Source organism: Lasiosphaeria miniovina, assembly GCF_030549165.1.
Source record: "Lasiosphaeria miniovina strain SMH2392-1A chromosome Unknown B0T26scaffold_5, whole genome shotgun sequence".
Taxonomy (NCBI): Eukaryota; Fungi; Ascomycota; class Sordariomycetes; order Sordariales; family Lasiosphaeriaceae; genus Lasiosphaeria; species Lasiosphaeria miniovina.
In genome coordinates this window covers 5,087,988-5,112,773 of record NW_026848224.1, presented here as the reverse complement: position 1 = coordinate 5,112,773, position 24,786 = coordinate 5,087,988, and the positions used below count along the sequence as shown (strand labels likewise).

At 54.5% G+C, this 24,786-nt stretch overlaps 9 protein-coding genes and 1 non-coding gene across 10 annotated transcripts; 4 read left to right on the top strand and 6 right to left on the bottom strand.

Moving 5' to 3' along the window:
* Positions 1 to 131: 131 nt before the first annotated feature.
* Positions 132 to 944, bottom strand: B0T26DRAFT_754000 (uncharacterized protein; the record flags this gene model as incomplete). The annotated part of the gene is made up of 3 exons (XM_060445772.1): positions 132 to 620; positions 689 to 760; positions 834 to 944. 3 exons carry the CDS (start codon positions 942 to 944, stop codon positions 132 to 134), a joined length of 672 nt encoding a protein of 223 aa, XP_060295265.1.
* Positions 945 to 3,051: 2,107 nt separating this feature from the next.
* B0T26DRAFT_678216 (heterokaryon incompatibility protein-domain-containing protein) lies at positions 3,052 to 3,507 on the top strand (the record flags this gene model as incomplete). Its single annotated transcript, XM_060440193.1, has 2 exons — positions 3,052 to 3,167; positions 3,264 to 3,507. The coding sequence occupies 2 exons, from the start codon at positions 3,052 to 3,054 to the stop codon at positions 3,505 to 3,507; spliced, it is 360 nt and encodes a 119-aa protein (XP_060295264.1).
* Positions 3,508 to 5,118: 1,611 nt separating this feature from the next.
* B0T26DRAFT_650936 (xaa-Pro aminopeptidase family enzyme) lies at positions 5,119 to 6,895 on the bottom strand (the record flags this gene model as incomplete). Its single annotated transcript, XM_060438233.1, has 5 exons — positions 5,119 to 5,235; positions 5,272 to 5,420; positions 5,578 to 6,052; positions 6,125 to 6,583; positions 6,647 to 6,895. The coding sequence occupies 5 exons, from the start codon at positions 6,893 to 6,895 to the stop codon at positions 5,119 to 5,121; spliced, it is 1,449 nt and encodes a 482-aa protein (XP_060295263.1).
* A 1,968-nt stretch (positions 6,896 to 8,863) lies between these two features.
* B0T26DRAFT_651260 (Alpha/Beta hydrolase protein) lies at positions 8,864 to 9,838 on the top strand (the record flags this gene model as incomplete). Its single annotated transcript, XM_060438260.1, has 1 exon — positions 8,864 to 9,838. The coding sequence occupies one exon, from the start codon at positions 8,864 to 8,866 to the stop codon at positions 9,836 to 9,838; it is 975 nt and encodes a 324-aa protein (XP_060295262.1).
* A 104-nt stretch (positions 9,839 to 9,942) lies between these two features.
* On the bottom strand, positions 9,943 to 11,438 carry B0T26DRAFT_742440 (uncharacterized protein; the record flags this gene model as incomplete). Its single annotated transcript, XM_060444116.1, has 4 exons — positions 9,943 to 10,401; positions 10,456 to 10,959; positions 10,999 to 11,116; positions 11,194 to 11,438. The coding sequence occupies 4 exons, from the start codon at positions 11,436 to 11,438 to the stop codon at positions 9,943 to 9,945; spliced, it is 1,326 nt and encodes a 441-aa protein (XP_060295261.1).
* A 1,767-nt stretch (positions 11,439 to 13,205) lies between these two features.
* B0T26DRAFT_742429 (acyl transferase/acyl hydrolase/lysophospholipase) lies at positions 13,206 to 16,770 on the top strand (the record flags this gene model as incomplete). Its single annotated transcript, XM_060444112.1, has 4 exons — positions 13,206 to 13,478; positions 13,535 to 15,631; positions 16,401 to 16,404; positions 16,553 to 16,770. The coding sequence occupies 4 exons, from the start codon at positions 13,206 to 13,208 to the stop codon at positions 16,768 to 16,770; spliced, it is 2,592 nt and encodes an 863-aa protein (XP_060295260.1).
* Positions 16,771 to 19,189: 2,419 nt separating this feature from the next.
* Positions 19,190 to 19,296, top strand: B0T26DRAFT_t174. Its single transcript has one exon. It is a non-coding gene; the product is annotated as a tRNA-Ser (tRNA).
* Positions 19,297 to 19,525: 229 nt separating this feature from the next.
* Positions 19,526 to 21,734, bottom strand: B0T26DRAFT_719053 (uncharacterized protein). The gene is made up of 6 exons (XM_060442404.1): positions 21,455 to 21,734; positions 21,334 to 21,378; positions 21,223 to 21,270; positions 20,250 to 21,161; positions 20,085 to 20,158; positions 19,526 to 20,026 (listed from the first exon to the last, which is right to left on the bottom strand). The coding sequence occupies exons 1-6, from the start codon at positions 21,713 to 21,715 to the stop codon at positions 19,945 to 19,947; spliced, it is 1,422 nt and encodes a 473-aa protein (XP_060295259.1). The 5' UTR covers positions 21,716 to 21,734; the 3' UTR covers positions 19,526 to 19,944.
* Positions 21,735 to 22,356, bottom strand: B0T26DRAFT_719052 (uncharacterized protein). The gene has a single exon (XM_060442403.1). It carries the CDS (start codon positions 22,347 to 22,349, stop codon positions 22,137 to 22,139), a length of 213 nt encoding a protein of 70 aa, XP_060295258.1. The 5' UTR covers positions 22,350 to 22,356; the 3' UTR covers positions 21,735 to 22,136.
* An 8-nt stretch (positions 22,357 to 22,364) lies between these two features.
* On the bottom strand, positions 22,365 to 22,949 carry B0T26DRAFT_753991 (uncharacterized protein; the record flags this gene model as incomplete). The annotated part of the gene is made up of 2 exons (XM_060445771.1): positions 22,365 to 22,757; positions 22,941 to 22,949. 2 exons carry the CDS (start codon positions 22,947 to 22,949, stop codon positions 22,365 to 22,367), a joined length of 402 nt encoding a protein of 133 aa, XP_060295257.1.
* Between the last annotated feature and the right edge of the window lie 1,837 nt (positions 22,950 to 24,786).

Here is a 24,786-nt window from a genome sequence, read left to right as displayed (position 1 = left end):
CAACGCCCAATTCTGGGCAAAACTATTCTGCGTCATGTAGCCAAATACACGTGCGCTGAGTATATTTCTGCGTCAACTAATTACAAGCTCCCTGGTCTAAACGGGGGACCGCAAGGATTCCATCGGTGGCTCTAAAGAAGCTCCCAGCCGTCATCCTTCTCAAGAACTGGTAACTTGTCAAGTGGGACGACCTCCCACGAATCAGACATCTTCCGCTTGGCTTCCCGGCGGGGGAGACCTTCCTTGTTCACGCTGAACCAGTCCTCATCAAGGTTATCGAGGAGCTCGTTGTGCCCGTCGTTCTTTGAGCTTGCCTTATCTGTCAGCGAGTCGGCCTGGGAAGTAGTTCCTTGGTGTTGGTGGGGGACAGCTGGATTGCTTGTGGGATGGAGAAATGTTGATTCCTCGGCCACGGCCGGCTTGGCGTTAATACAAGTATCACAAGCGCCGGGGGTGTGGCTTGGCTGCTGTGCCCGGAGCTGGGAAATGAGATATCCGTCTCCCTCGTTCCTCGTCACGTCTCTAACGGGTGAGATCTGGGTAGTCGCTCGGAAGCGGTAGGGTGCCGGAGATCTCATGCGACTTGGCCAGGTCGAGTCCTGGATTTCCCTGATCTCATCCTTGGTTGGGCGTTAGTAGCAGATGCTTCCCTGGAACTAGAGCAACATGATTCCGGGAAATGACTCACTGGTGTTAACTTTTGTTTCGAGTGGTAGACATCAAATTCGAAGACTTCCACCGCCGGGTTGTGATTCAAAATCTGGTAAATTAGCTCGTCAGCACTCTTATATTTCACAGGTCGGACACTTGCTGTAGGAATTGAGAGACCGTACCGGAATGTAGTACTTTTCACTGCCAAGGACCCCATCTAACTCTTGCCTGAGGAACTCAAGGCTGCCGACATGTCGGAAAGTTTGCTTGTGTTTCCAGTGATGTTTCGGCATGGCTGCTAGGTTCAGAAAAGCTGAGGAAATGTAGAGTGATAGTAAGGAGTTAAGAGGCAGGTCTAGTGGTGAGCTTGGGAATGCTCCAAGATTCTTGAAGGGCCTGTAAAAATAATTAGAAAAGACGACCACGTTGCAGAGACACAGAAGGCAGCTTTATATACATGGCGTCAGTGGCGAGGAAACAAGTCTGATTGCGGCTCAATGACTCCAGATCAACACACCCGAGTATATGGGGGGATTTTTGGACTGCGACGAAGAGTAAAGTACCCAACAGTCATTGTTTTAGCGCAATACACTTGGCTAGGTATGTAGTTAGAATTGTAATTACATAGGTGGAACAAACGACAGCACAGACATTAAACATGGCTCCTGCAGCTGAGACGATGGACGTGGTTGCACAAAGCCGCGAACTAATCAGCCCATTTTCGAGCGGCCAGTGGTGGCGCTGTACAGCTATTTGTGTTTATCAAATTAAGTGTCCCAATTTCATGTCTATGTCCCTGCATCACTCAACTCAAACGCCACTCACATGACACATTTGAGGTGTGTCTCCGATCCGTGTCTCCAGCTCGCTCGCTCAGATGCTTTCCCAGCACAGCTGCTCTTTCCACTCATCAATCTCGTCATAGTCGTCAGAGTCAATGGACGTGCGGATTCCTGACGTGGCCGAATCCCGCCCAAGCACCCTGCTCGATTCTTCGTCTATCCTCTTCGGGCTGGCCCCATTCTCGCCTGCAAGATTGAATTTCTGGGTCGTCGCTCTGTCTTTCAGCGTCTCGAAGTCGCGCTAGACATGGCATCAGCATCGAGTTTCAGCACACCAGCGGGGAGGATAATTAGAACTCACATCACTGAGAGCATTGCCTGAGTAGTGGATGGACCAAAACATCTTGCCTGCGTAGGGCTAATTCGACTGCACTGTCAGCGACCCGGCTTGAAAAACATGATTCATCACACTTCGCGTGAGCGAGTGCAAACTGGGCCACGCACCTCTAGGCGGTAGGTGTCCTTGCCGAAGCACTCGTCTAGTGTTTTCCTGAGGCGGGCAGCATCCAAGTAGCTGCCATTCCGCATGATCCGGTAGTGCTCATAGTCAGGAAGCCAGGATTTTGATGGTGCCATGGTTGGTGTGCGGTGTCAATGTGAATATAAGACAGGTGCCCGGCAGTGAGGTTCCGAAGTACTATTTATGGCGGCCAGCGTCGCAGCAGGTTGACGTCAAATTGTCAGTTGACTGTAAGACAGTGGCCAGCAGTGAGGTTCCGGAAGTGGTATTTACGGCGACCAGCTTCGAGGCAGGTTGACGTCAAATTGACGGTTTAGAAGGATCAATTGCAATCCCGTTGGCTGTCGGGGGTTGGTTGGGGGTCAGGGCGGAGTTTGGGGTCTAGCGCAGAGTCGGAGTTGCCTTGCACAGACAGCGTCGAATCTAATTATGGGCGGATCTCACCAAACTTTGCAGTCCCGCCGCATGCAATGAAACCTGTTGCTGTATCACGAAATTCCAAAGCACGCCGCGCTTCGCCACGAGAGAAGGAAACGGGGGCTGTTGGTATTACATATGAGCCGTCTGCAGACGGGAAGGAGCCAGGGAGACCTCAGGGAGCCAACACGTGTGTTCCTGCCAACAGCAGCCTACAACATCGTATCACTGACAAATGTGCCTGCCCTCTCCCCAAAAGTCCGCTAGCGGCATGTAGTCAAGATAAGAGCTGAAGACGAGCACACAACTTATTTTCTGATCCATTATCTAAAACCAATGAACGTGCCAAATGGCGCATTTGCTAGTTCGGAATTCTCCCCCCCCTTCGCTCTTCCTCAGCGCCTCAACCCAATCCGTGGGACGACGGAGCCAATCATGCACAGCAGCGGCCGCCAAGTCTGGCCAGCTCGTGGGCTGTCATGCAGGCCGCTGGGTTTCATCCCCACTAGTTGCGTGGCTGTGTGTGGGAAACTCTCCTAGACCCCCATTTCCAAAAACAAAAAGTCTGAAGCTTGTCAACCCGCGCCGTAGGCCAGCCTGGACTCGTCGGCCCCCGTCCGGATGATCCGACTATCGGACCCTGCATTCAATCTTCAATTGGTGTGCCCGAATCAGCGAAACATGGCGCCCCCTTTGTACACCCCACTTCCCACGGACGCGAAAGATGCCGAGATCCGGCTGCTTACCGTCTTCCCCGCTGACGGCGGCGACCCGGCGTCGGTCGTCTGCTGCTCCATGTAGGTTGTGCGGCTGAGCAGCGACCCGCCTACAAGGCTTTGTCGTACACCTGGGGCAACCCCTCGCTCAGCAGCACTCTCATAGTCAACGGCCAGCCGCTCCCAGTCAGAGAGCCTGGCCGTTGCGCTGGCTGGCGTCCGGGCCCACAACGCACCAAATGACTTCACCATCTGGGCAGACGCTATATGCATCAACCAGAGCGACCTCGCTGAGAAGTCGAGCCAGGTGGCGCTGATGAGCAGCATCTACTCCAGCGCGGCCAGGGTCGTTGGCTGGCTGGGCGAGGCCGCAGGCGAGAGCAACTATGCCATCGAACTCATCGCGAGGATCCGGGGCTAGATACTTGTCAACGACGGAGATATTGTTCGCTTTCCCCGTGGACCCTTTTCTACTGGGACTCGAGAGCACTGGCTTTTGGACTCGTCAATTGCGCTGAGTGGTGCTAATCATATGATAAATAATAAAGGCCCAGGCGGATGCCGCACGGTTGCGGGATGCCGCAGGATTGCGGAAGACGCTAAAAAAGAAACTACGTCGCATATTTCGCCACGAGTCGTCAGGGCTCGAGAGCGCCGTAGCTGCTACTACTCCCGTGGATGACGTCGACAGAAGTGTGCCTGGCTGTTGCGCAAACCGGAACTGACCCAGCTTCCACCCGAAGAGCTAAATCCGAATAACCAGGCTTGGGCGGCCATCTCCAATCTCTTCCTGCGGCCATTCTGGGAACAGCTGTGGATAATTCAGGAGTTAGTACTCGCGAGGGATCTGCTGATTATGTGCGGAACTACGCAAACGACGTGGGACGTTCTTTGTTTTTTTTTTCGCGGCTTGCCGTGGCCCTGCTGGGAATATCCAAGTCGGACAACATTTGTGCCGAGTACTCTAGGCCAGTTGAAGATCTTCATCTCAGCCTTTCCTCACGCGCGGTCGTGGAGTCGGCTTCTTCGGTCGGCACAGCCGCCACTTTAGGGTTTCCCTTGAACTACGCGGGAATCGGACTAAGGCGCTCTTTTTCTCTTGCGTCTTGGGCCGCTGATATTTCGGCGCCGAGCGCTTTTGACTTGATGTGGTTTTCAAGGACCGGTACTAAGCATGCGGCAGCACTTCGAGGAGCTTGGCATCGATGACTATCCGTGGCACGAGTCTATTGCTTAAATGTGCCACTGTGGACACTATAATTATGCTACCGAGCGACAATTGAGCCTCAACCTGGTTCAGACAATCCGCAAGAGACATTGCGCCTTATCCCTCGACTATTGCGTAGGCTAGATGGCGACGGCCCAGATTCTCTAGGACTGGACGCAAAAAGCACATGATATTTCGAACGCTACAGCGCAACACGTCGCCGTAATATTGCAAACTCTCTAAAATTGTTTAGCCGAATACGATAGACTATTTGCTGGATTCCTATACGCGACGCTTCCTCCTATTGAAGTTGAGAGCGATTCGGGGTTGGAAATATCCGCGCCTCAGGGGCATCGAGATGGGTTGCTGCAAATGATTGCCGCATTACCCTCGCAATACCACAATCACCCTACCAACCTCACAGTGGAGGCAGTGACATTATTCCAGGGTTGGTACGGCTTGCAAGCCCGTCAGTACAGCATTTTCATTACCAAGAATGGGCGCATGGGCCATGGACTGCCCGATTCTCAACCTAGCGATGTCGTGTGCGTTGTACCTGGCCACATTGTCCCACTTCTGTTAAGACCGCGCGGGAATCGCTACCAGTTGGTTTCGGTTGTCTATGTTGAGGGTTTGGTTGACGGGGAGGCAGTAGGGGACGACGTTGACTCGTGGCTGACGTCGTTGGAGGAGGTCGAGATTCAAGAAGCCGAGTATCGCTCGAAAGAAGGACTTGGAAGAAGCAATCTCTCCACACATCTCACTATTACCATGTACCTGTGCTAGTGTCATGTAATCGTGGATTCATAGAAAGTAACAAAGAAATCAAAGGTCCTCGGCCTGCACACCCAGTTTCCCGTCCGAAGCCGAAGGCAAAAGCGACCGCACGAGATGGAACCGCTCCTGCCTGCCATACACCCAGATCCACTCCGACTCTGGCTTCTCGCCTCTGTCATATGCGTCGGAATCCGCGGGGACGTGGAGAATGTCTTCCTCGAGCGGGAAGCGCAGCGTCGCATCCCTCTCGGGCACAAAGTGCTCCACTAGCAGCTCGACGCTGTAGTACGTCGACGGGAGCAGCGGGAGCTCGCCAAGCACGGGAACGCCGTCTTGCAAGTTGGTCATGCCTGTTTCCTCCTCAACTGTCGGTCAGTTACGGATCAAAGTGGTCGACTCTGTGCCGGCGAGTGGAACAAGACGGAAAAACACAACGGAAAAACAAAACGGAAAAACAAGACAAGCCAATGAATAGGGGTAAACACAAAGGAGAGAAAGCCAACGCACCAACCAGCGTCCCGGCTGCATGCCCCCAGTCGCCAATGGGGTGCGAGTAGACCTTTGCGTCAATGCCCTCGGCGCGCAGCTGCGCGAGCGCGGCCGCGAGGATGTCGTTGCCGGAGCGGCCGACGACCATGTGCGCCTTGACGACGTCCTGGGCGCGGTTGGCCTTGCGCAGACCAGCAACAAGGCCCGCCGGCGCGTCCGCCTCGCCCTGCCGCAGCACGTAGCCCAAGTGCTGCGTGTCCGTGTTCAAGCCCAGAGCCGTTACGCCGAAGTCGACGTGCAGCAGGTCGCCGGGTTGGATGGTTCTAACGGTCTCGCTCGCTGCACCACCCGCTGCTGACGACGCCGCCGACGACGCCGCCGACGACACCGCCGTGACGTTAAAGGCGTGCTCGTCGATGACAGTCACGTCCGGGTGGAACCACGTCGTGTAATTCATCTGCTGGATGCGCTCGCGCAGCCACCACTCGACGTCCTAAAACGCATTTTAGTGAAGATTTCTGGTTTTGACTTGGTTGTTTCAGCAGTGGCAATGAAGGCAGCGTACCGTTGTGGTCGTCACGCCCGGCGTGATAACGCGGCTGCTAAAGGCCTCGGAGATCATAGCCCACGCTGTCGACTGGAGGCGCCTGTACCAGATGGCGCGGCTCTCTGTCATGGTGGCGATATACTCGACGGCGAGCATGGGCTTGGACACGAAGCGCGCGGCCCAGTGCTTGCCGATGCCCGCGGAGACGGCCTCGAGCTCGCCGGCGTGCAGGCCCGAGCTGAAGGAGATCTCGGGGCTCGTGTCGAGGGCGATGGACTGCGGGTCGCGCGCGGCCAGCACGCCGCGCAGCTCGCTCCACAGCCCTGGCGTGTTGTCGATCCATTTGTAAGCTGACGCCGCGGTGCTGTTGTCGCCCTCGGCGAGGAACAGCAGCGTCGTCCGCCGCCGCGCCGAGAACTCGCGCGCGGACTTGAGCGACCAGAAGACTGTTTCTTCAGCATATTCACGCTGGCTTATCTGGGGGTCAAAACAGTGGTTAGTCACTAAATACTGTTGAGAAAAGGTTGGCCTGAGACTGACCAGCCAGGCATCGACGCCGTACTTTTTTAGGAGGGCGGGGATCTTGGCTCGCCGCTCCTGCGTCCATGCGTCTTGGATTTCGGCCTGCTCACGCAGCGACGGCAGCGTGTAGTATCTCGGCAAATGGGGCCATTGTGCTGGTGATTCAAGGACTGGCTCCGAAGGCCCCAGCTTGACCTGGGCATCCCTGGCCGCGACGATGGTCACAAGAGTTGCGGCAAAGACACCGCTCACTAGATGGATCCGCATGGCAATTGGCCGTACTGTGTCTTGTCTGTTAAATTGTTTGTCAGCGTTTGGATCCTTTCCACTGGGCCTGTGATGAATACAGGTAATTACGACACGATTCGACAGGGTCAACCGACCGAATGTCTGTGCGTGCACGGCCGAATCACTCACTTACACGTATAGTAATGTTGATTACAAATCCGAGAGTCACTGGCCAGCGATGGGGCGGGGGCTTGGGAGTGAGTCCTCGACGTCAAAGGTGGAGACGAAACGGCTCGCGCTCCTCTAAATGAAACGGCGGCAATATCTTTTCCTGGTCCGGATTTACTGGTGAGGGACGGCCTTACATCGCTGTCGCGGCAAAAGCCGAGCCACTCCGATCCCTTCGCGCCCGGGCTTAATAATGAGAGTCCGGGTTTTGGCGATACGAGCTTGACAAAGGTAAGGCTCAGCTCAACTCAGTTCAGCTTAGCACTCATACTGATGGCCGTAGTAGCTAATGTCGTCGTTCTCTTGTGAGTTACATATCTAGAAAAATAAGGTTACTTTAGATGCAGCTTGTCTTATGTTTGTTGTCTTTAGGGCATCACGGAATTGAGGCCCACCAAAAGGCGCTAAGCGGAATGCGTCCGTAGCGAGTCTAGGTGACAACTTCGCCCACTTCCAGCGCTTACTGGCTGCTGTTACGGGCTTCTAGTGGACAACAACCCGCGGCGGAGTTATTCCGACTGGACCTGGTACAAACCTGCGGGCCCACCTCAGTTCTATTCCTAGCCCAGATTTATTCTGACGTCCTCCTATAGTACCAATGCATGCATATAGACGACGGCGTGCCATATCACCCCGGCCTGCATCTCATTGAAGCAGGTGCAGGACAGAGTGAGTATGTACAGGGGTGCGCGAGCGAGTGCCATATCTCCGTGACTGAGTCTACACTATCAGACAGCAAGCAAACAAGCAGCTGAAGCGGGCTCTACGCTAAGGAGAACATAGATAAAAGCAGCGAACAGCCGCTCGGCCGAAACCCGACCTACAAATGACATGACTGTGAAGGGGCATTATGTCCAGGACATCTCATCCCATCTAATCCTAACGGACGGCCCGCTCCTCTAGCGCCCGCGCGCCAGCGGCCGCACGCCCGCGGACGCCCGTTTCGCCCGTTTGCCTGCCTGCCTGCACGCTCACCTCGGTGCCTGTCGCAAAGACCGAGCCGGATATAGTAGCCCGTATCTGTATCCGTATGTCTTGGGTACTCCTACTTTTACTCCTGCTCCTGCGCTACGGCGGGTGCATGCCTGTTGCTTGTTGCCTGAGGTACCCAAGGTAGTATCCGCGTAAAAGAGAATCTCCTAAAGTGGCGGCGGAGGTGTCGTGTAAAGTAGGTACCGTTTCGCCTGCCTAGTTCTACGGCGTAAAATTGCTTCAAAGGGTCAAGGGTCCCAACACACCTAAAAGGCACAGAAACGTAGCGGGCCAATCGGAAGCCAAATGTTGCCAGGCAGTGAATTCCACCAAGGGGATGCGGCACTGTATTCTGCAGTGTACTGTCGGTGTGGAACACACTGCCGAGATACCGGACGTAGCAGCGAATGTAAGGAGCAGCAAACACGGCGCGCCGATAGGTGACATGGTAAATTCGTTGGTAATACGAGACCGCCAACGAGTTGCGCGGATCGTAAGAATACCACATGATTCTCCCTTTGCTTCTAGATCCTTTCACGCCCAAAGGTGCCCGCGGCGCGTCGTCGGAGTTGTTGGCACCACCTAGTTCCAGTCCGCATGAACGGAAATGCACCTCTCGTACATACATAAATAGGACCTCCGCGTACATGAGCTGCATCCCACCCCGCTCGTTCACTCACCCACCGGCTCACCAACACTTCGCAGACTGGGCACTCTCTTAAACCGCTCACTGACGTCGGCTTCACCTTCAACAACTCGCAGACTAGGCACTCTCTTAATTACCCCTCACAGGCACCGACTTCCACCATGGCGGGCAACATCAAGTACGACTCCGACTTCTGGAAGGCGTTCGAGCCGTTTGCGGCCATGCCGCGGCCCGTAGCCGACGATGCCCTCACACAGCGCGCAAACAGCAACGCCACCCTGGAGCTAGTGTTCGCCATGATCCCAGAGACGCCCGGCGTTGAAGAAACCGAGTTCAAGTACCAGACCAAGGATGGCACGACGCTGACCATGTACCGCTTTACCAAGTCCGCTATAGTCGCGGGCGTCGAAAAAGTTGAAAAGCCGTCATCCAGGCCGGCGGTGCTGTTTGTGCATGGCGGCGGGTTCATATCCGGCAGCGTGCCCGTCTTTCGCAATGCAATTACATATTACGTGGCAAAAACGGGCATTCCCTTCTTTGCCCCAGGGTACCGCGTAGCTCCGGAAAATCCGTTCCCAGGGCCCGTGGACGACGTTTATGCCGGGCTCGAGTGGCTGCGTGACCATGCAAAGGAGCAAGACGTTGACCCCACGCGAATCGCCGTCTTCGGCCCCAGCGCTGGGGGCGGCCTTGCCGCCGGAGTCACGCTTCTGGCGCGCGACAAGGGCTTTACGCCGCCCATCGCCAAGCTGCTGCTCATATACCCCATGCTAGACGACCGAACTTTCGTTCCGCCCGACAACTTGCTCTCCAAATTTGTCACATGGACCCAGAAGAGCAACGAAATCGGGTGGGACGCATATCTCGGCCCAGATAGAAGCAACGTATCGCCGTATGCCGCGCCGGCCAGAGCAACCGATGTCTCGGGATTTCCTGTAACCTATATCGACTGCGGCAGCCTCGACTTGTTTCGGGACGAGACCCTGGCCTTTGCCGCCAGGCTGGCGGCAGCCAATATCGACATCGAGCTTCATCTTTACCCCGGTGTTCCTCACGGGTTCGAGGCTCCGTTTTGGGATACTCCCGTCTCACAGAAGGCACAGGAAATCCGGGTTTGGGCGTTACGCGATCTGTAGAAATAGTTTGACGAGAAAAATTCACCAGCGCTTCTCCTTCCCAACTGTCCGCTCGCTCAGGGCCAAGATGCGACTTGAGAAACTGTGCCCCTTCCACATGCTGATCATAACTCGCCGTGAAGCACGCCTCCAGCAAATGTCTTGACTGCATCTCGCATGATTGGGGCTACATTACCTTGAATCCAGAAATGGCCGGCACTGGACACTTCGTGGGCCCGGAATTTCGAATCAGGCACATGCTGTAAACGGAAAGACCACTCCCGTAGCTTGCGAGCCGCAACAAAGACATCGTTGTCCCCATAGATAGCAAGAGTAGGGTTTGAGACCAGCTTATCTTCGGCGTCCGGCAGCGGCACTCCGACAAGAGTGTTACGCTTTGCGTCGTCTTGCGGAGGATTTGTCCTTGCAGACCTGCCAGGGCCCCAAGTTGACGCTCTTCTGGAGACGCCCGAAAAGGGAACGGGGAACGACATAGTAGCGAGGTTCGTGATAACTCCTTGCAGAGGCGAGATGAGCAGGTAGGCCGGCTGGTGTTTTACCCTGCCTGCCACTGCGAGTAAGCACTCCAGAGCTGGTTCATGAACCTTATCTTCCGGGGTGCCAGGTTCTCCATCAACTTGTCGGGCCCCGCGCGTTCCGCTCACTAGGCGTTTGCGTTTATTCTTTGCTTTTGCCATCAATTCCGCCACACCTTTGCAGATCTTGTCCTCCGGGTCGAGAGAAAAGGACCGACGTGAGTCGTGACTCTTGCGGTTCTCTTCGTCGCCGCCAATACGTAGCCCAAGTGACTTTCGCGGAGAGCGTTCACCAAGACGATCAAGCCCAGCAATCCTTGCACTGGCCAGCACTGTGTTCTGCATACCTGCCAAGTGTTCTGCGCGCAGTCTAATCTCAGCAGCGGGGCAACCGAATTTTGGGGTTTCGAACGGAGCTAGGATCGACTCGACAGGAGGGAGCTGAGAGGTAATCATGGCGCCGTATGAGTAACCCCCCAGCAGGAGGACCGGTGTTGTCGCTACAGAGGGACTTGGGACAGAAGGACTCGATAGGGTTGGGCTGGCTGGAGTTGTTCGGATCTGGACTTCAGATACTCCAGGCGCCTCGGCCGGAGGCGAGCTGACCTTATCGAGCTGAGGACTTTTCAACACGCGAATGTTGACCTGGCGGAATGGATCGAGGAAGTGGACGTAGTATGACATGAACCCAATCATGGACATATAGTCAGCCTTCTCGGCCTTGGCTGTCCATGACGTTCGGCCGGCCGAACCATGCGCGCCTCTGCATGACATGTTAGCCATGTAGCCTTGGCCAGGCAATCCCAAGCAACGAGAGAGAGAAATGCGCGAGGCTCGAACCTGAAATTGAAGGTCCCGACGAGGAACCCGAGGCGGAGCAATGTAGCAGCGACCATGTCGACGACAGGGTCATCGTAACAACCGCCAAGGGGCGCATAGGGATGGGCAACGATGGCGACGTGCTTTTGCCATGGTAGCGCGTGGGGCGATGGCGAGAGCGAGTGGGGGTGGTAGACGCGGCAATTGAGAGCGAGGCCGTCGTAAAGACTCGGCAGCGTAAACGTCAGCGTAGGCTCCGGGAGCATTGTTGCTGAGGTGTGGTCGGCGTCCGCCATTTTCGTCTTCCCTTTTCGTGCGAGTCTTTATCTTTCAAGGCGGGCGCAACCCCGGTTAAAATGCCATTGCTCCGGGTGGACCGCTGTTTAGAAGAAGCTTGGACGTCAAGCATCTGTGCATGGGCACATGGTGGGGCCTGGGCGCCCAGCAGCCAACGGCCCCATTGGGGTGGGGGGACGAATCAGCTGAGCTGCATCTTCAACCTAGAACCAAGAGTCTAAACAGGGAAAACAAGCCTTGAGCCAGCCTCACTTCATCCACCGTGAACATTGACTTGGCGACGGCTGGGATGCTGGCCTAATACTTTGTCATTCAACCACTGGTTACCTAGCAATTACTAATGTTCAACGGTGTATCTCGACAGCACATTTCCAACATGCAACCTCCCTACTCCAGTTGTGATGGCTGGTGGATCTCTGTCAGCTCTAGTGCGTATCCAAACGGCCCATCTTAACAGCTATCCAGAACAATTTGAGCCAGAACTGCCGAGAACTCGGTTGCAAGTATGGATGGACACGTGTAAACCAAAAGAATTGAGCGACGAGACGGCTTGCCGGTTTCAGCCAGCCACAAGATACGCGAGGGGGCGGTGAAAGGTTGGAGCGGAGTCCATGTCGTGCGAGAAATCGCGGCATGTGAAAGTTGGGGTGCCCCTGTGACGGACCACAGAGCCAACGGGACCAAGACAAGCCACATCCAAGTTGCCTGACTCGCAATGAATGCAGTGCTGTGCGACAGCTGGACTTCGAAGAGGTGGCTGTCGCTAAATCGACTCCTCGTCAAGCCTAGCTTCCGCGAGTCGCAACCTACTAAGCCCTACATTTCACGGGGCGGGCTATTTACTCGACTCTCGTCCGCGTCTTCGTACGGAACATCCGTACTTTGCACCGATTATTTGAGTATCGGACGGAGTACGGAGATCCTAAAATGGGAGGAAATACCTGGAATTCACGATCGACATTCGGTCGTCTGATCCATAGCAGGTCACAGTGCCTTCGGAGTTGGAATCGGATCAATCCTATTATAGCGATTCTAGCGCCAATCCCGCTGGCCTTTGCCTGGAAGAACCATGCACAAAATCGCTTTCAGAGTTTCGGAGCCCAGCTAAGAGCCCTTGGGTTCTGGCTGATTGGCTCTTTTCCGGGTCAGATGCGCCCCCTCAGCTCCCCAAACGCCCCGCCCTCAGCGGCGTGCAGCCCCACGTTTCTTTGTGCTGCCAGCGCTAATCCCCCACGATTCGCAGGTGGGCGGGACTTCCATGTCAGGTGGCCGCCGCTCCTCGCCTTTTCGGACCGCGCCAGCTGATCCAGGCCTGATGAACACAGGCAGGGCTGGGAACCTGCTCTGCTCTACGTCGTTGGGCCAATACCTAAGTTGCCCGCAGGCCCCAATCCTGCACACAAAGCCATTATACGGCAACCATCCTCTCGAACTGCCTCTCTGGCCTAACAGTAAAGATCAAATATCTGTCGGCTGCGGTAGACGGCACAGTTCCAACGTTCAACGTGCAATACGACCAACCACGTCAGCTGATGCTCTCCGCCCGATCCTCTCCGCCCGATCCTCTCCGCCCGATCCTCAGCGCAGCAACAGTCTCTATACCCCTTTATCCCGATGTGCCTTAAGCAGCCTAGCGGAGAGTGCTGAGCAGCCAGTCCACATCCGGCTGCTCTGTCTGCAAGGGTTTGTGGTTCAGGGACCTCCTAGTCGATCACTCCGTATCTCGGCCTCCCGCCATGACCGACCTCCTAATCCACGGCCCGCCGGTCATCCGGGTGAGCAGCGGCGCCGACGGCAAGCTAAAGACACCGGTGGAGGCATCGACCTCGACTTCGACACTGAAGAAGAAGAAGAAAACACAGCATACCCCGGTCCAGCCGCTCACCAGAGTCGTCCGCGACGCGAGCAACATCCTACTGTCGTGGCACGACGGCCTTACCGAGTCGGAGCGCGAGAGCAAAAGGAGGACAGAGGAGAGAATGCAGATTCTGGCCGCGCGCATGCAGGGTGTAGGCAACACAACCCTTAGACAAATGACCAGCTTAATTAACACCTTCATCCCTAGGCTACTACAATGCAAGAATGGGAGGCGGCCGCCGAAGAGCTCGACAGCCTCGAGGGCAACGACGAATGGAAACTAGACCGGTCAAGCGGAGACTATTACCCCGACTTCATCGAGGCGAAGCTCAAGGAGCTCGATACGGCCAGGACAAACTGCGATATCAAGACCATGATGCACCTCGTCAGAACAGCCCTGTCGCGCGATCTCGGTGGCATGGGGAACATTGATCTCTATCGCCATTCCTATATTGGGACGAAAAAGCTCATTGAGCAATACGTCGACTCTGCCACCAAGACAATCGAAGCCCTCGTCGAGAAAAGCGCCTATGCTTTGCCTGGCGATGTCGAGCAGAAGGACCTACTGGAAGGTATGCTCTGCGCAAGACAAAGCTTTGGGAGGAGCGCTCTGCTCCTGAGCGGTGGCGCGACGTTTGGTATGTCGCATATCGGAGTACTGAAGGGGCTTTTCGACGCCAAGCTTCTTCCGCGTATCATCTCAGGTGCTTCGGCAGGATCCATAGTCGCCTCGGTCCTGTGCACTCGGAAGGACGAGGAGATTCCCGCATTAATTGGACAGTTCCCGTACGGCGACTTGCGTGTTTTCGAAGGCGAGAATGATAGTATCTCTGACCATATTCGCCGACTGTTGACCGAGGGCAGCTGGTCTGACATTGCCCACTTGACACGAGTAATGCGCAGCTGGCTTGGCGACTTGACATTTCAGGAGGCCTATAATCGGACGCGAAGGATATGCAACATTTGCGTCTCGTCTGCCTCGATATACGAGCTCCCTCGACTGCTCAATTACGTCACAGCCCCCAATGTCATGATCTGGTCGGCCGTTGCTGCCTCGTGTTCCGTCCCGCTCGTCTTCCAAGCTGCGCCCCTTTTGGTGAAAGACCCAACAACCAGCGCACATGTGCCTTGGAATCCCACGCCGCAGCGATGGATCGACGGTTCCGTGGATAACGACCTCCCCATGACCCGCCTTGCCGAGATGTTCAACGTCAACCACTTCATCGTCTCGCAGGTCAACCCACATGTCGTCCCGTTTCTCTCCAAAGACGACAGGCTGTACCCGGCCGCCAATCCGGGGAAACTGCGACAGCAGAGATCAGCGCAGGGCAGTTCGGAGTGGCTCTACAGCCTTACTTCTCTGGCCAAGGATGAGGCTCTTCACAGACTGCAATTCCTCACCGAGCTGGGTGTTTTCCCGAACCTGTTTACTAAGCTGCGTTGCATCTTGAGCCAAAGGTATTCGGGCGACATTACCATACTCCCCGAAATTGCCATCCAAGATCTCCCTCTCATCCTGAAGAATCCCACCTCGGACTTTATGCGGCGCAATTGCCTCATCGGAGAGAGGGCAACATGGCCAAGACTAAGCCGCATCAAAGACCGCTGTTCCATCGAACTGGCGCTGGATCAAGCTGTACATGATCTGCGCGCGCGGGTCGTCTTCAGCAAGAGCCAAGTGGACCTTCGCAGATTAGTCGCCGTCTCCGAGCCACAGGCCATCAGAATGGGCCTTAGTAGGGGAACAAGCCTCGAGAGCGGCGATGTCCACGGCAGCAACCGGTCCGCATGCTCGGTGCACCAAGGGTCCTCGGGCAATGCTACTCCAGAGGAGCAGCCGCACAGACAGCGGAGAAGCTCAGGGTGCAGTATCCAGCTTCTGGCAGCGCAGCACAAGAAAGCATTCCAGAATTTTGAGGACAGCCTGACCGACGACCTGTCAGAAGAAGAAGAGCGCCTTGAGATGATAAACCTGCGTAAGGGCAGTCGGCCTGGACGCTCCAGCACCAGCCGGGCTATTGTAACTAAGCCTCGCCTCAAGCGATCGACCAAGAGCCAGAGCTATATCCAGACAAAACACTGGCAGCGGTACAACAACGAGCCTAGATCGCCCATGTTCGACTTCTCGAATCCATTGGCGTCGCTTGCGAACACGGGCAACGACTCGGCAGTCGCAATGGACGACAGCACCGTCGAGGACGTATCCAAGGCAATATCACCTTCAGGCTCGCCCCCCCAGGTGGGGATTAATATCGTAGCCTGTTCGCCGCAAGAGGGCGAGTCGCAGAACTCTGATGATGCCGACGTGGAAAGCGACTCAGACCCCTACCAAGCCGACTTTAATGCGGACACGACGCAATCAAATTCGCCGCGCCTAGTGTCTCGGCGTATGTGAGGAGAGAGACGGATAATGTGGGCCAAGGCCATTTTTTTCCGGGTGAAGTTTATCGTGACACGATGTGACACGATAGAATGGATCACGTGTCCAAAAAGTCATAAGGATACGAGGGGAATGTTTGATGGGAAGGCATATTGCGGGGGATGGAAGTACTTCAATCTTTTTGGGTCCAGTTAGAGGAGTTTGGTCGGTTTGTTTCCTTTGTACCAGCGTTGCATTATCATGGCATTCCGTCATGCCTCATCCAATCGCATTGCATACATGGGTGGGTAGAGGGTGGTGGGAACGATCCGCCCTGGAAAATTGGCATCTGCATCAGAGAGGCCTTGGGTCTCGCGAGGGGCACTAGTTGTTTTATCTTGGAGTTTTCGGCGGCTTGTCTGTTTGAAGCAATTAGATACCGCACGTACAACACATACCATGGAGCATCTTTACTTAAAACTCAAAATATTTTACTTGTTGTTTCTTTCCACGACGGTGTGCGATCTTTTGCAAGCAGGCAAGATCAGTCCCCCAAAGTCGCCGGTATTGTCTTTCTATCTAGGGCCTGATCGGCTCGCCGTTGCGGTGTCGTTGCGGTTGGGAAAAGATACGAGCCATGTGCATAATTAAAGTGGAGACACAGCCAATGTACCCCGAAACCCCCTGTAACTAGGCTTTTCCTAATTAATCATAGTCCCGTGTGACTTCCGCCCTGTCTTCCCGCAATTTTTTGACCAAAATACAGCCACGACAGCAACCCACCTATCGTCAAGATGCCCAGAAGACCCCGCATCAGGGCAACCGCAGTAGAGTCTCCTGCTCCTGAGGCCTCTATTGTTGTTCAAGCCGATGACCTACCCTCTGACGGCGGCCTGCAAGCCTCCGATGACGGCCCTACTTCCGAGCCGACACCTGACGCGCCTTCGTCGACCCCGCGTACGAGGCGGAGGAAAATCATCTACACAACCGAAATGCAGGCGAAGATTATCGAGTTATTCCGAGACGAGGCTATCGCTGGAGCGTTCCGTATCAACAAGTTGACCGAGACGCGGCCGGCATTCTAGAGGATCTCTGTTACAATGGAGGAATCCTTTCCAGACTTCCACTGGTCAGCAGAGAAGATCAGGGACAAGTACGATAATGAGAAGAAGCGATTCCGAACGATCAAGACCTTCTTAACAAGTCAGGTGCGAAATATAACGAAGAAGAGAGGATGGTGGAAGGCTCTGTGGAAGTCTGGAATAACTTCCTTTTGCAATATAAGGATGCTGGATGGCTTCGGACTGCTCGGTTTACTCTGTCAGACTATGAGACGATATACGCCAACCAGTCTGGTCATGGCCGTAACATTATCCGCGCGAGTAATGCCTTTCGCCCCTCTACTACGACGCCTGACGACGAGGGCGAGGGCGAGGGCGATACCGAGGATGCCATGGTCCTGAGTACGAGCTCAGCTACTGATGCTAACTCTCGCCAACCCTCTGTGGCGCCGTCGTACCAGAGGGTTCGGAAAGCCAATACAAATCCAGAGGTATTAGCACTGGCCCAGAGCCTCGATAAGCAAGCTGAGGCCTCTATGAAGCAAGCTGAAGCTATGGTTAAGCAGGCTGAGGCCATGCTTCGCCTGAAAGGGCAGGATGAGATCCAGCTTGCGATCAAGGACTTTATACACAACTTCTCTATCCAGTTAAGCCCCGCAGAGCGTGTAACGTGTATCATGCAGCTAAAAGAGCACTCAAATGCTGTTGTATGGAACACTGTAGACCGGGATATTAAAGAGGCTCTGACCGAGTCATGGAAGACTAGCTAGAAATCCCGCTCCCTCCATAGAACCTCTGCAATAGCATCCCGGATATCCTTACTATACCGACTCCTAATTATCTGCTCAGCATACCGACAAGCCTCTTGTGTAGCCTCAATTACTAGCTCTTCATCGCTGGTGTCAAGAAGGAAGTTATGGATACCAGTGACTGCGTACACAATCTGGACCTGGTTTCGTATCGAGTACTCTGGCGCAGTAGCTTGGATAATCTTCCACTTCCTCTTTAGAATACCGAATACCTTCTCAACGATAACCCGAAGGCGTGCGTGCCGGATGTTATATAGTTCTTTTGCTGTGGTCGGCGGGTTTTTGGCATTCCTCCAATCCTCGAGGTGATATCTGACACCATTATAAGGTGTAAGAATCCCTACATGCCCACCAAATGCAGCGTCTGCAAGGTAGAACCGGCCCGAGGGGACCGCAAAGTCATTCGCAGTAGCGATGCTAAGGAGCGTAGAATCGTGTGTTGAGCCCTCAGCACCAGCGAGTACGTACGAGAACGCACCATCAAATCGGACTGCGGCGAAGACGTTCTGTGCGATAAAGCCTTTCCGGGTTCGCCACTGGTGTTGCTGAGGCTCTGGAATGAAGGCGTGGATATATGTACCATCAATGGCCCCGATACAACCGTAGAATGCATCGTCGATAGACGGGTCGAGCCAGTCATCGTCTTTTGGCTTGACGAATGCGCAGTGTAGCTGTACGAGCTTGTCCAGTAGATCCGTCATAACAGAGCTCACAGTAGACTGGCTGACTCGGAACCGGTGGGCAGCATTACGCTGGCTCTCGTCGTGGGCGAATATCCATAGCACGATCATAAGCTTTAGCTCGGCTGTCAGGTATCTGGACCCCTTAAGCCCGGTATGCTCTTGTAGCCATGTAACCAATCGATGGAAAGCGGCCTTTGGCATACGAAAAAGATCAACGAATTGGGTATCCGAGCCACTGAGAATCGACTCAGCAAGATGGCAGGCCCCCGAGGGCCCCTCTGGGTGGATAATATCACAGTCGCGTGGCCCTAGTAGTCGACGGCGATCAACATCCTGTAAGGCTACATCCACTACAGCTTTCGTGATGACGGCGTTGAGCAGAGGGTTATTAATGGAAGCCATTGGCAGCAGTACGTAGGATCTCGACGGTACGGCAACCCTTCTCGAAGAAGGGTTGCCGTACTGTTGGGAAAAAGCCAACCATACTAGATTTGGCTGTGCACTATACCATATGAAGGGCGTTGACCAGGGTGTCACGAAGAGCCCCGCGAAGATACATTGCATAAATTGAGACGGATCGTTCCGGGCGCTCGGCCTCAAATTTGGTCGATAAATGTGGGAAATTACCACTCGATTGGGGTTAGTGGCCTTGCAAGGCCCCCCGCGATTTTTTTTGTGCAGGTTTTCCCAACCGCAACGACACCGCAACGGCGAGCCGATCAGGCCCCTAGTCTTCTTTCGTCTCGCTCAGTTCAGGACAATGTTTCAGTCCCTAGTGCAATCGTCCAAGACAATTCCCGTTGTTTCTACAGTACGATAAAGCATTAGTACGCAATAGCTATAAATAATAATAATAATAATAATAATAATAATACGCGTTAACAAAAGAAATTGGGCGGAGGGAGACTAAAGCCGCGGACACGGACTAAAGTCTCCATCAAAACAATTCCAGGCACGATGGCTGAGCGGTCTAAAGCGTGAGACTCGAATCATATCAACAGAATAATTCGTTGTATCTTATCTCTTCGGAGGCGTCGGTTCAAATCCGGCTCGTGTCGAACTCTACTATTCAATAAGTGGACAGGTGGGTCCGCATTTCTTTTTGCTTTTGCTTTTTTGCTTGTTTGTTCGTTGTTTCTCTTTGTGTTGTGGAGACTAGCGGACCACGGTGGAGTTCATGTTATCTTGGAAGGGTTTGTTTGTGTGTTGTGCTTTTGGCCCCTTTTCGTTTGTAAGCAAGAGACCCCTTTTGTTTACGATGGATCACCTGATTCCTATTCGTTCCGTGTTTACTTAAGCAGCTATCAGATGCAGGTTTTTCTTTCTGTCTGTCTATTACTGATGTTTGTCCGTCTTCGGGTTTGTTCTTGTATTTTACTTCAATGTACAGTGTGCATACCATTATTAGCAAAGTTCAGGGCTCCGCTCTCTCCACTATGCTCGAAACCCCTTGACTAACGGCGTCACGACGTGAAACAGTCCTTTGACACCAAATACCATGGTGGTGGCGGCTAGCCTTGCATCTTTGGTTGAATCCTTATTTCCTGGTCCCTAAAGCTCGGATAACAAAGGCTATTAACATGCTGCCATAACCAGGGTTAAAAGGTAATCAAGTAGAGATAAGCTCAGATTCTACGATTTTAATTATACGTACAAATACAGCAACCACATCCGATCCGGTCGGAATCTTGGGTCAGCTAAAGAGGTCAAAGATGGTAGTCCTTGGGGCTTGCCACCGCCACGCCGTTTCTCTCCCAGAAGCCCTCCACGCCCATATCCTCTTGGCCACTAAAAAAGGAATAGTTAGTTCGATGAAACCGTGACAAAACGGGGAAGGAATTCGTACTCATCCTTGAGATTGACAAACGGCTCTGTCGCGCCGGCTGCTGTGTCAGGGTTTCTGAAGATGACGTTTCGCGTCTGCTCACGATCCTCCTGTCAGTACGGGTAACTGCCAGGCTAAGTCAAGAGGCTAGAAACAAAAGAAGCAACTAGAAAAGAAGTAGCTCACTAGACCCAGGGTCAGATGTATTCCTGCTGGCGCCACTACGATTGTCTCGCTCGGCGCTCTCCCCGCCACCAGGCCGGCAATGTTCTTTGCGGCGATAGCCGCTTGCACGGCGCCCGGGCGGGCAGCCTTGTGAGCGCCTGAGTCTGCAATATCGCCGACAGCAAAGAGGTGCGAGAAGCGGGCGTCGCGGAACTGCAGCGTCGGCCGCACGCGGATGAAGCCGTTAGAAGGGTTCACGAGCGTGTCTGGCAAAGGCGATGCGCTGTCGGTCTCTGGCGATGCGAGGCCGCGCAGGAACTGGTTATTAGGCGTCTGCCCCGTGGCAAGGATAGCAAAGTCGGCCAGAACGGAGCGGTCACCTTGCAGGCTGACGTGGAACGGCTCGCCCGTGCCATTGGGGAAGCCGGCGGGCGGGACGACGGCACGGCTGCCGGCGACGAGGTTGATTCCAAGGGTAGCGAAGCGGGCTTTGATCAGGTCGCTCAGCCCCTCGTGGTAGACGGGCATCAGCTGCTGGCGCGAGTGCACGAGGGTGATGTTCTTGTCCGGGTAGACCTCCTTGAGGTCGCAGGCCATCTGCACGCCGACGGCGCCGCCGCCGACGACGACCACGGACTGGGCCTTGGCGATGCCCTGCTGGTAGCTCTGCAGATAGCGGACCGACGGTAGCTTGTCCTCGCTCGGCATGGAGCCGGGCGCGGCGAGCCGTGTACCCGTGGCGGCGACGAGATACTCAAACACCAGGTCCCGGGAGCCCTGCCACTCGCGGTCCAGCGTGACGTGGTTGGGGTGAAGGGAGGCCACGCGTGCTCGCACGACCTGGTGGTGAGCAGGGTCTGGGGCCGACGAGAAGACGGTGGAGTAGGGGACGAAGGCCTTGTGCTCATGGTTGGGCACAATGGCGAATCGTGGCTTTTGCATTTGTTAGCAAGAGATGCACAGCAGTCACAGGTAGAGATCTATCTGGGCTCACAAAGACGAATAGGTGGTTGAAATGGCTGTGCGGCTCGATGAGGAGAACCTATGCGAGTATAGTCAGTGATTAGAATTGTAACGGACACGACAGTGAAATCCATCGACTTACACGATGCGATGCCGGAAGGATACTAGCGAGTTCCTTGGCTGCGCGCTGTCGAGGGTGCCGAAGTCAGCACATGGCTCCTTCGTCGAGTCTGATACGGACTCGCTTCTTCACGATAACTGACCATCCCCACGTATGAGCCTCCCACGACGACCACATTCTGCAGCGATTTTGCGGCCATTTTGTCGGATGGCGTTTTCTTTTGGAATATTGTTTGGGCAAAAGTGGCTAAAACAACAGCAGCGATTGTAGCAGCGATTGTCAGACTAGACCAGATGGGGATATGAAAATACGGGAGGAGACAACGCCTCATTACTTGGAAGAGGAAATAATGGAAAGGGAGAGAAAAAAAATAAGAATAAGAATCTGAACTGGGCAAGAACATGGATGGTGTAGTAGAAAAGGATTCGTGTGACTCGTAAGCTCGGAGATGCGAGATTGGCGCGACATCTCCGAGCGATAGGTCCACCTCGTCGCGCGAGGTGCCCGGCTGCCGACATCGGGTCCACTTTGCGGGTTGAGGGGAAACGTTGAGCCTGCAACGGCAAACCGAAACAAGCAGGAACGTATTGACCCCTACACTGACGGAATGAAGCTAGGTAAATAAGAACATTTTAGTCTAAACTGCTCAGAAATGTGAGTCTCGTAGAGGGTGAATTCCTTTGCTTTGCTTTGCTTTTCTTTTCACAAAACAATAACACCATAACACCATAACACCAGGCTCACTGAAAGCCGTTAGCAATGTCTTTGGAAACTTTTGATTCAACCCGCCATCATTGTATTTTAATGAGTATGAGCTGGAATAATCAACTCGCAGGGTCTTCCCCCAACGGTGTCCATCGCCGCTGCCTCACGGCCTCGGCAATCCTCCTCGCCACTTCCCTCTCCGCCTCGTTAAAGTGGCCCGTCTCCTCTATCCAGGCTTCCTCCTCGGCCGCCGACTGCCTCCCGAGAATGGCATTCAAATACGGATACCGGCTGAGCCGATCGATGATGGGCTTCTGAATACCTATGCGCATGCTAGCCCAAAAGGTCTAGCTCTCGCGCGTCACGGCCGGGCCTAGCGGCGGGCCCTCGGCGTAGACGCGGGGGAAGCCGCGCACGTCCGCGAGGATGGGGTCGCGCCGCGCGCGGTACGGGCCCGTCAGCCCCGACAAGCGCTCGACGAACTGCCGCGTATCGTCGGTGAACTGCAGCGCCAGCGCCTGGTCTGCACGGCACTCGGCGTGCACGAACGGCGCGTTCAGCCACAGCCGCGCGCCGATCCAGTAGTCGACGCCCTGGCAGAAGAGCCGCGGGCAATATTCGAGGAGCAGCTGGAGGCCCAGGCACTGCTCTGGGTACGATGCTTCTGTTGGTGCGGGGAGGTAGGTCGTCGGGTCTGGTGCTTGGTCGAGAACGATCTTGCTCAGGGCGACCAGGGCCGGCTACACTGTGGCCCGGGGCTGGGGGTCGAAAGCGTCTTCTAGGAAGATGTCTCGGCCAAACTCGGAGAAGTTAATCTGCTTTCCTTTTGGGTACGGCAGTCGCGCCCTGACAATGGAGGTGAAGAGGTGAAGAGTGCAGGTGTTAGGAGACAGTCAAGTTCCCTGTCTCTCGGCTGGCTGGACCTCCGCCATGATGGTGGTTTTGGGGTAATTGTGTCTGTATATCTTCCTTGAAGACGGGGACTGGGAGTGCTGTTGTCAAATCTACAGACTAAACAAGAGCCACCAGCAGCCTTTATGTTTAGCTACCGGTATGGAAACATAGTGTGCCAGCCGATGTGGAGTCGAGTAGATGCGCTACAACAGTGCGATTCTCTCGAAGACGCATAAGCAATCCACCAACACTGCTCCGACTGATGCCATTGGTGGTACTGACGGTATCTAATCAAGACCGACCGCCCCAGACCCTCGCGTGAATCAGAGCAGCCAGATACGCCAAGGCGGCCATCCCAGGCAAGCAAAGGAAGGCGCGAATAGTCACGGGCTATTATGTTGATGTCAAGCGCTACTTTCTCAACCCCCCGAGCTGACATGCGAACGATGGCTTTATATTAGTTACATTGGCCTAGAAAGCGTCCCCCTCCCTCAGGTGTGCCAGCAATTGTCCTATAGCCGGATCTTAGATGCAGATGCTATCATGCGTGGCATGTCGGTTGAATTGACCAACGTTTTATTTGATCTAGACAACCGGAGTGTCAACTCCAAATCACCAGTTACCTGCCTAGGTATTACCTTCTATCCCCCCTCCCCTTTTCCCATTACCAGTTATTCTCGTTCGTTTGGGAACTGAACTAGAATGGTGAGTCTCGCCGTTCATCCGCTCATTACGCTATTATTCGCCCACTTTTCCTCATTTTCCGCGCGGTCTCGATCACAAAATTTGGTGACTTTTAATCCCGAGCCTGCTACGTAGTTCAGTCTCCAAACGAACGAGAATAAGCGGTAATTATTTCGGCGCTTCAGATTCTTCTGGTTCGCACCAATACTCTTTCCTTTGATATCCGCGGTGTTTTTCAGTTGACACCACAAAATTTTGATAGCCCACCGAGGTGTGCGCCATTCCATCTTGCTTTCGTTGTTGTTGAGAGTCACTAAACGCACGAAGTAGTCGGCCAAGTGCTTTGGTTTTAATAATATTAATTATGGGTCTCGCCCGACGACCGGGGAAGCTCCTCGGAGATCATCTGGAGTTGTTTGTCCATCTTCATCCTCTGCTCCTGGCATTGTGTCCATCTTAATCTCCTAAGGCCGGAGAAGAGCAAGGGAGAATTCTACTACCTCTGGAAAATACCGGTCTGGCCGAAGAGACCGCTTCGCAGAAAATGGTCCCGAAAGCTCATTTGGATGGTGATTATTTGCCTCGCCCCCGAACTTGGTGTCGCCACAGCCGTAAAACAATGGCAAGCTGCCCGGGAAATTCTCGAGGCAGCCAACGGTGATGAGCATGGGGAGAAAATTTTCTATGGTTCATGCATTCTTCGCTAACATGGGCGGGTCCGTCGTACGCCGTGTGCCTGCAGCTGAGGCCAAGGCGCAATCATCAGAGTCCTCTAGCCGGACGCCCAAGTCCGATGGGTCCGGTGACGGCTGCCGGGTTGGTTTGGGCGACGTGGAACAGCTCTCCGAACCTGATCCTGAACCCAATACTGTCGATATTGTGTCGGGATTAGGTGAGAACCCTACGACTCACCCGCGTGTTCGAGTTATGGAAACTTTGTTGTGCGAGACCCGCCACCTTCACGAGACTTTACCGACTTTTACTTGGCAGAGAGACTTCGGGATCCCGGAATCAACATTTCAATCACCGACGTTGAAGCCGACATCCGAGACAAAAGCCGCTCGGACGCCATTACGAAGATTCTTGCCATCGTTCAGTCCCTCTGACTCATCGTCCAAAGTATTGCGCGAACTAGCCGGGGCCTCTTTATCTCTCAGCTGGAGTTGGCAAAAATGGCATTTATACCCTGCG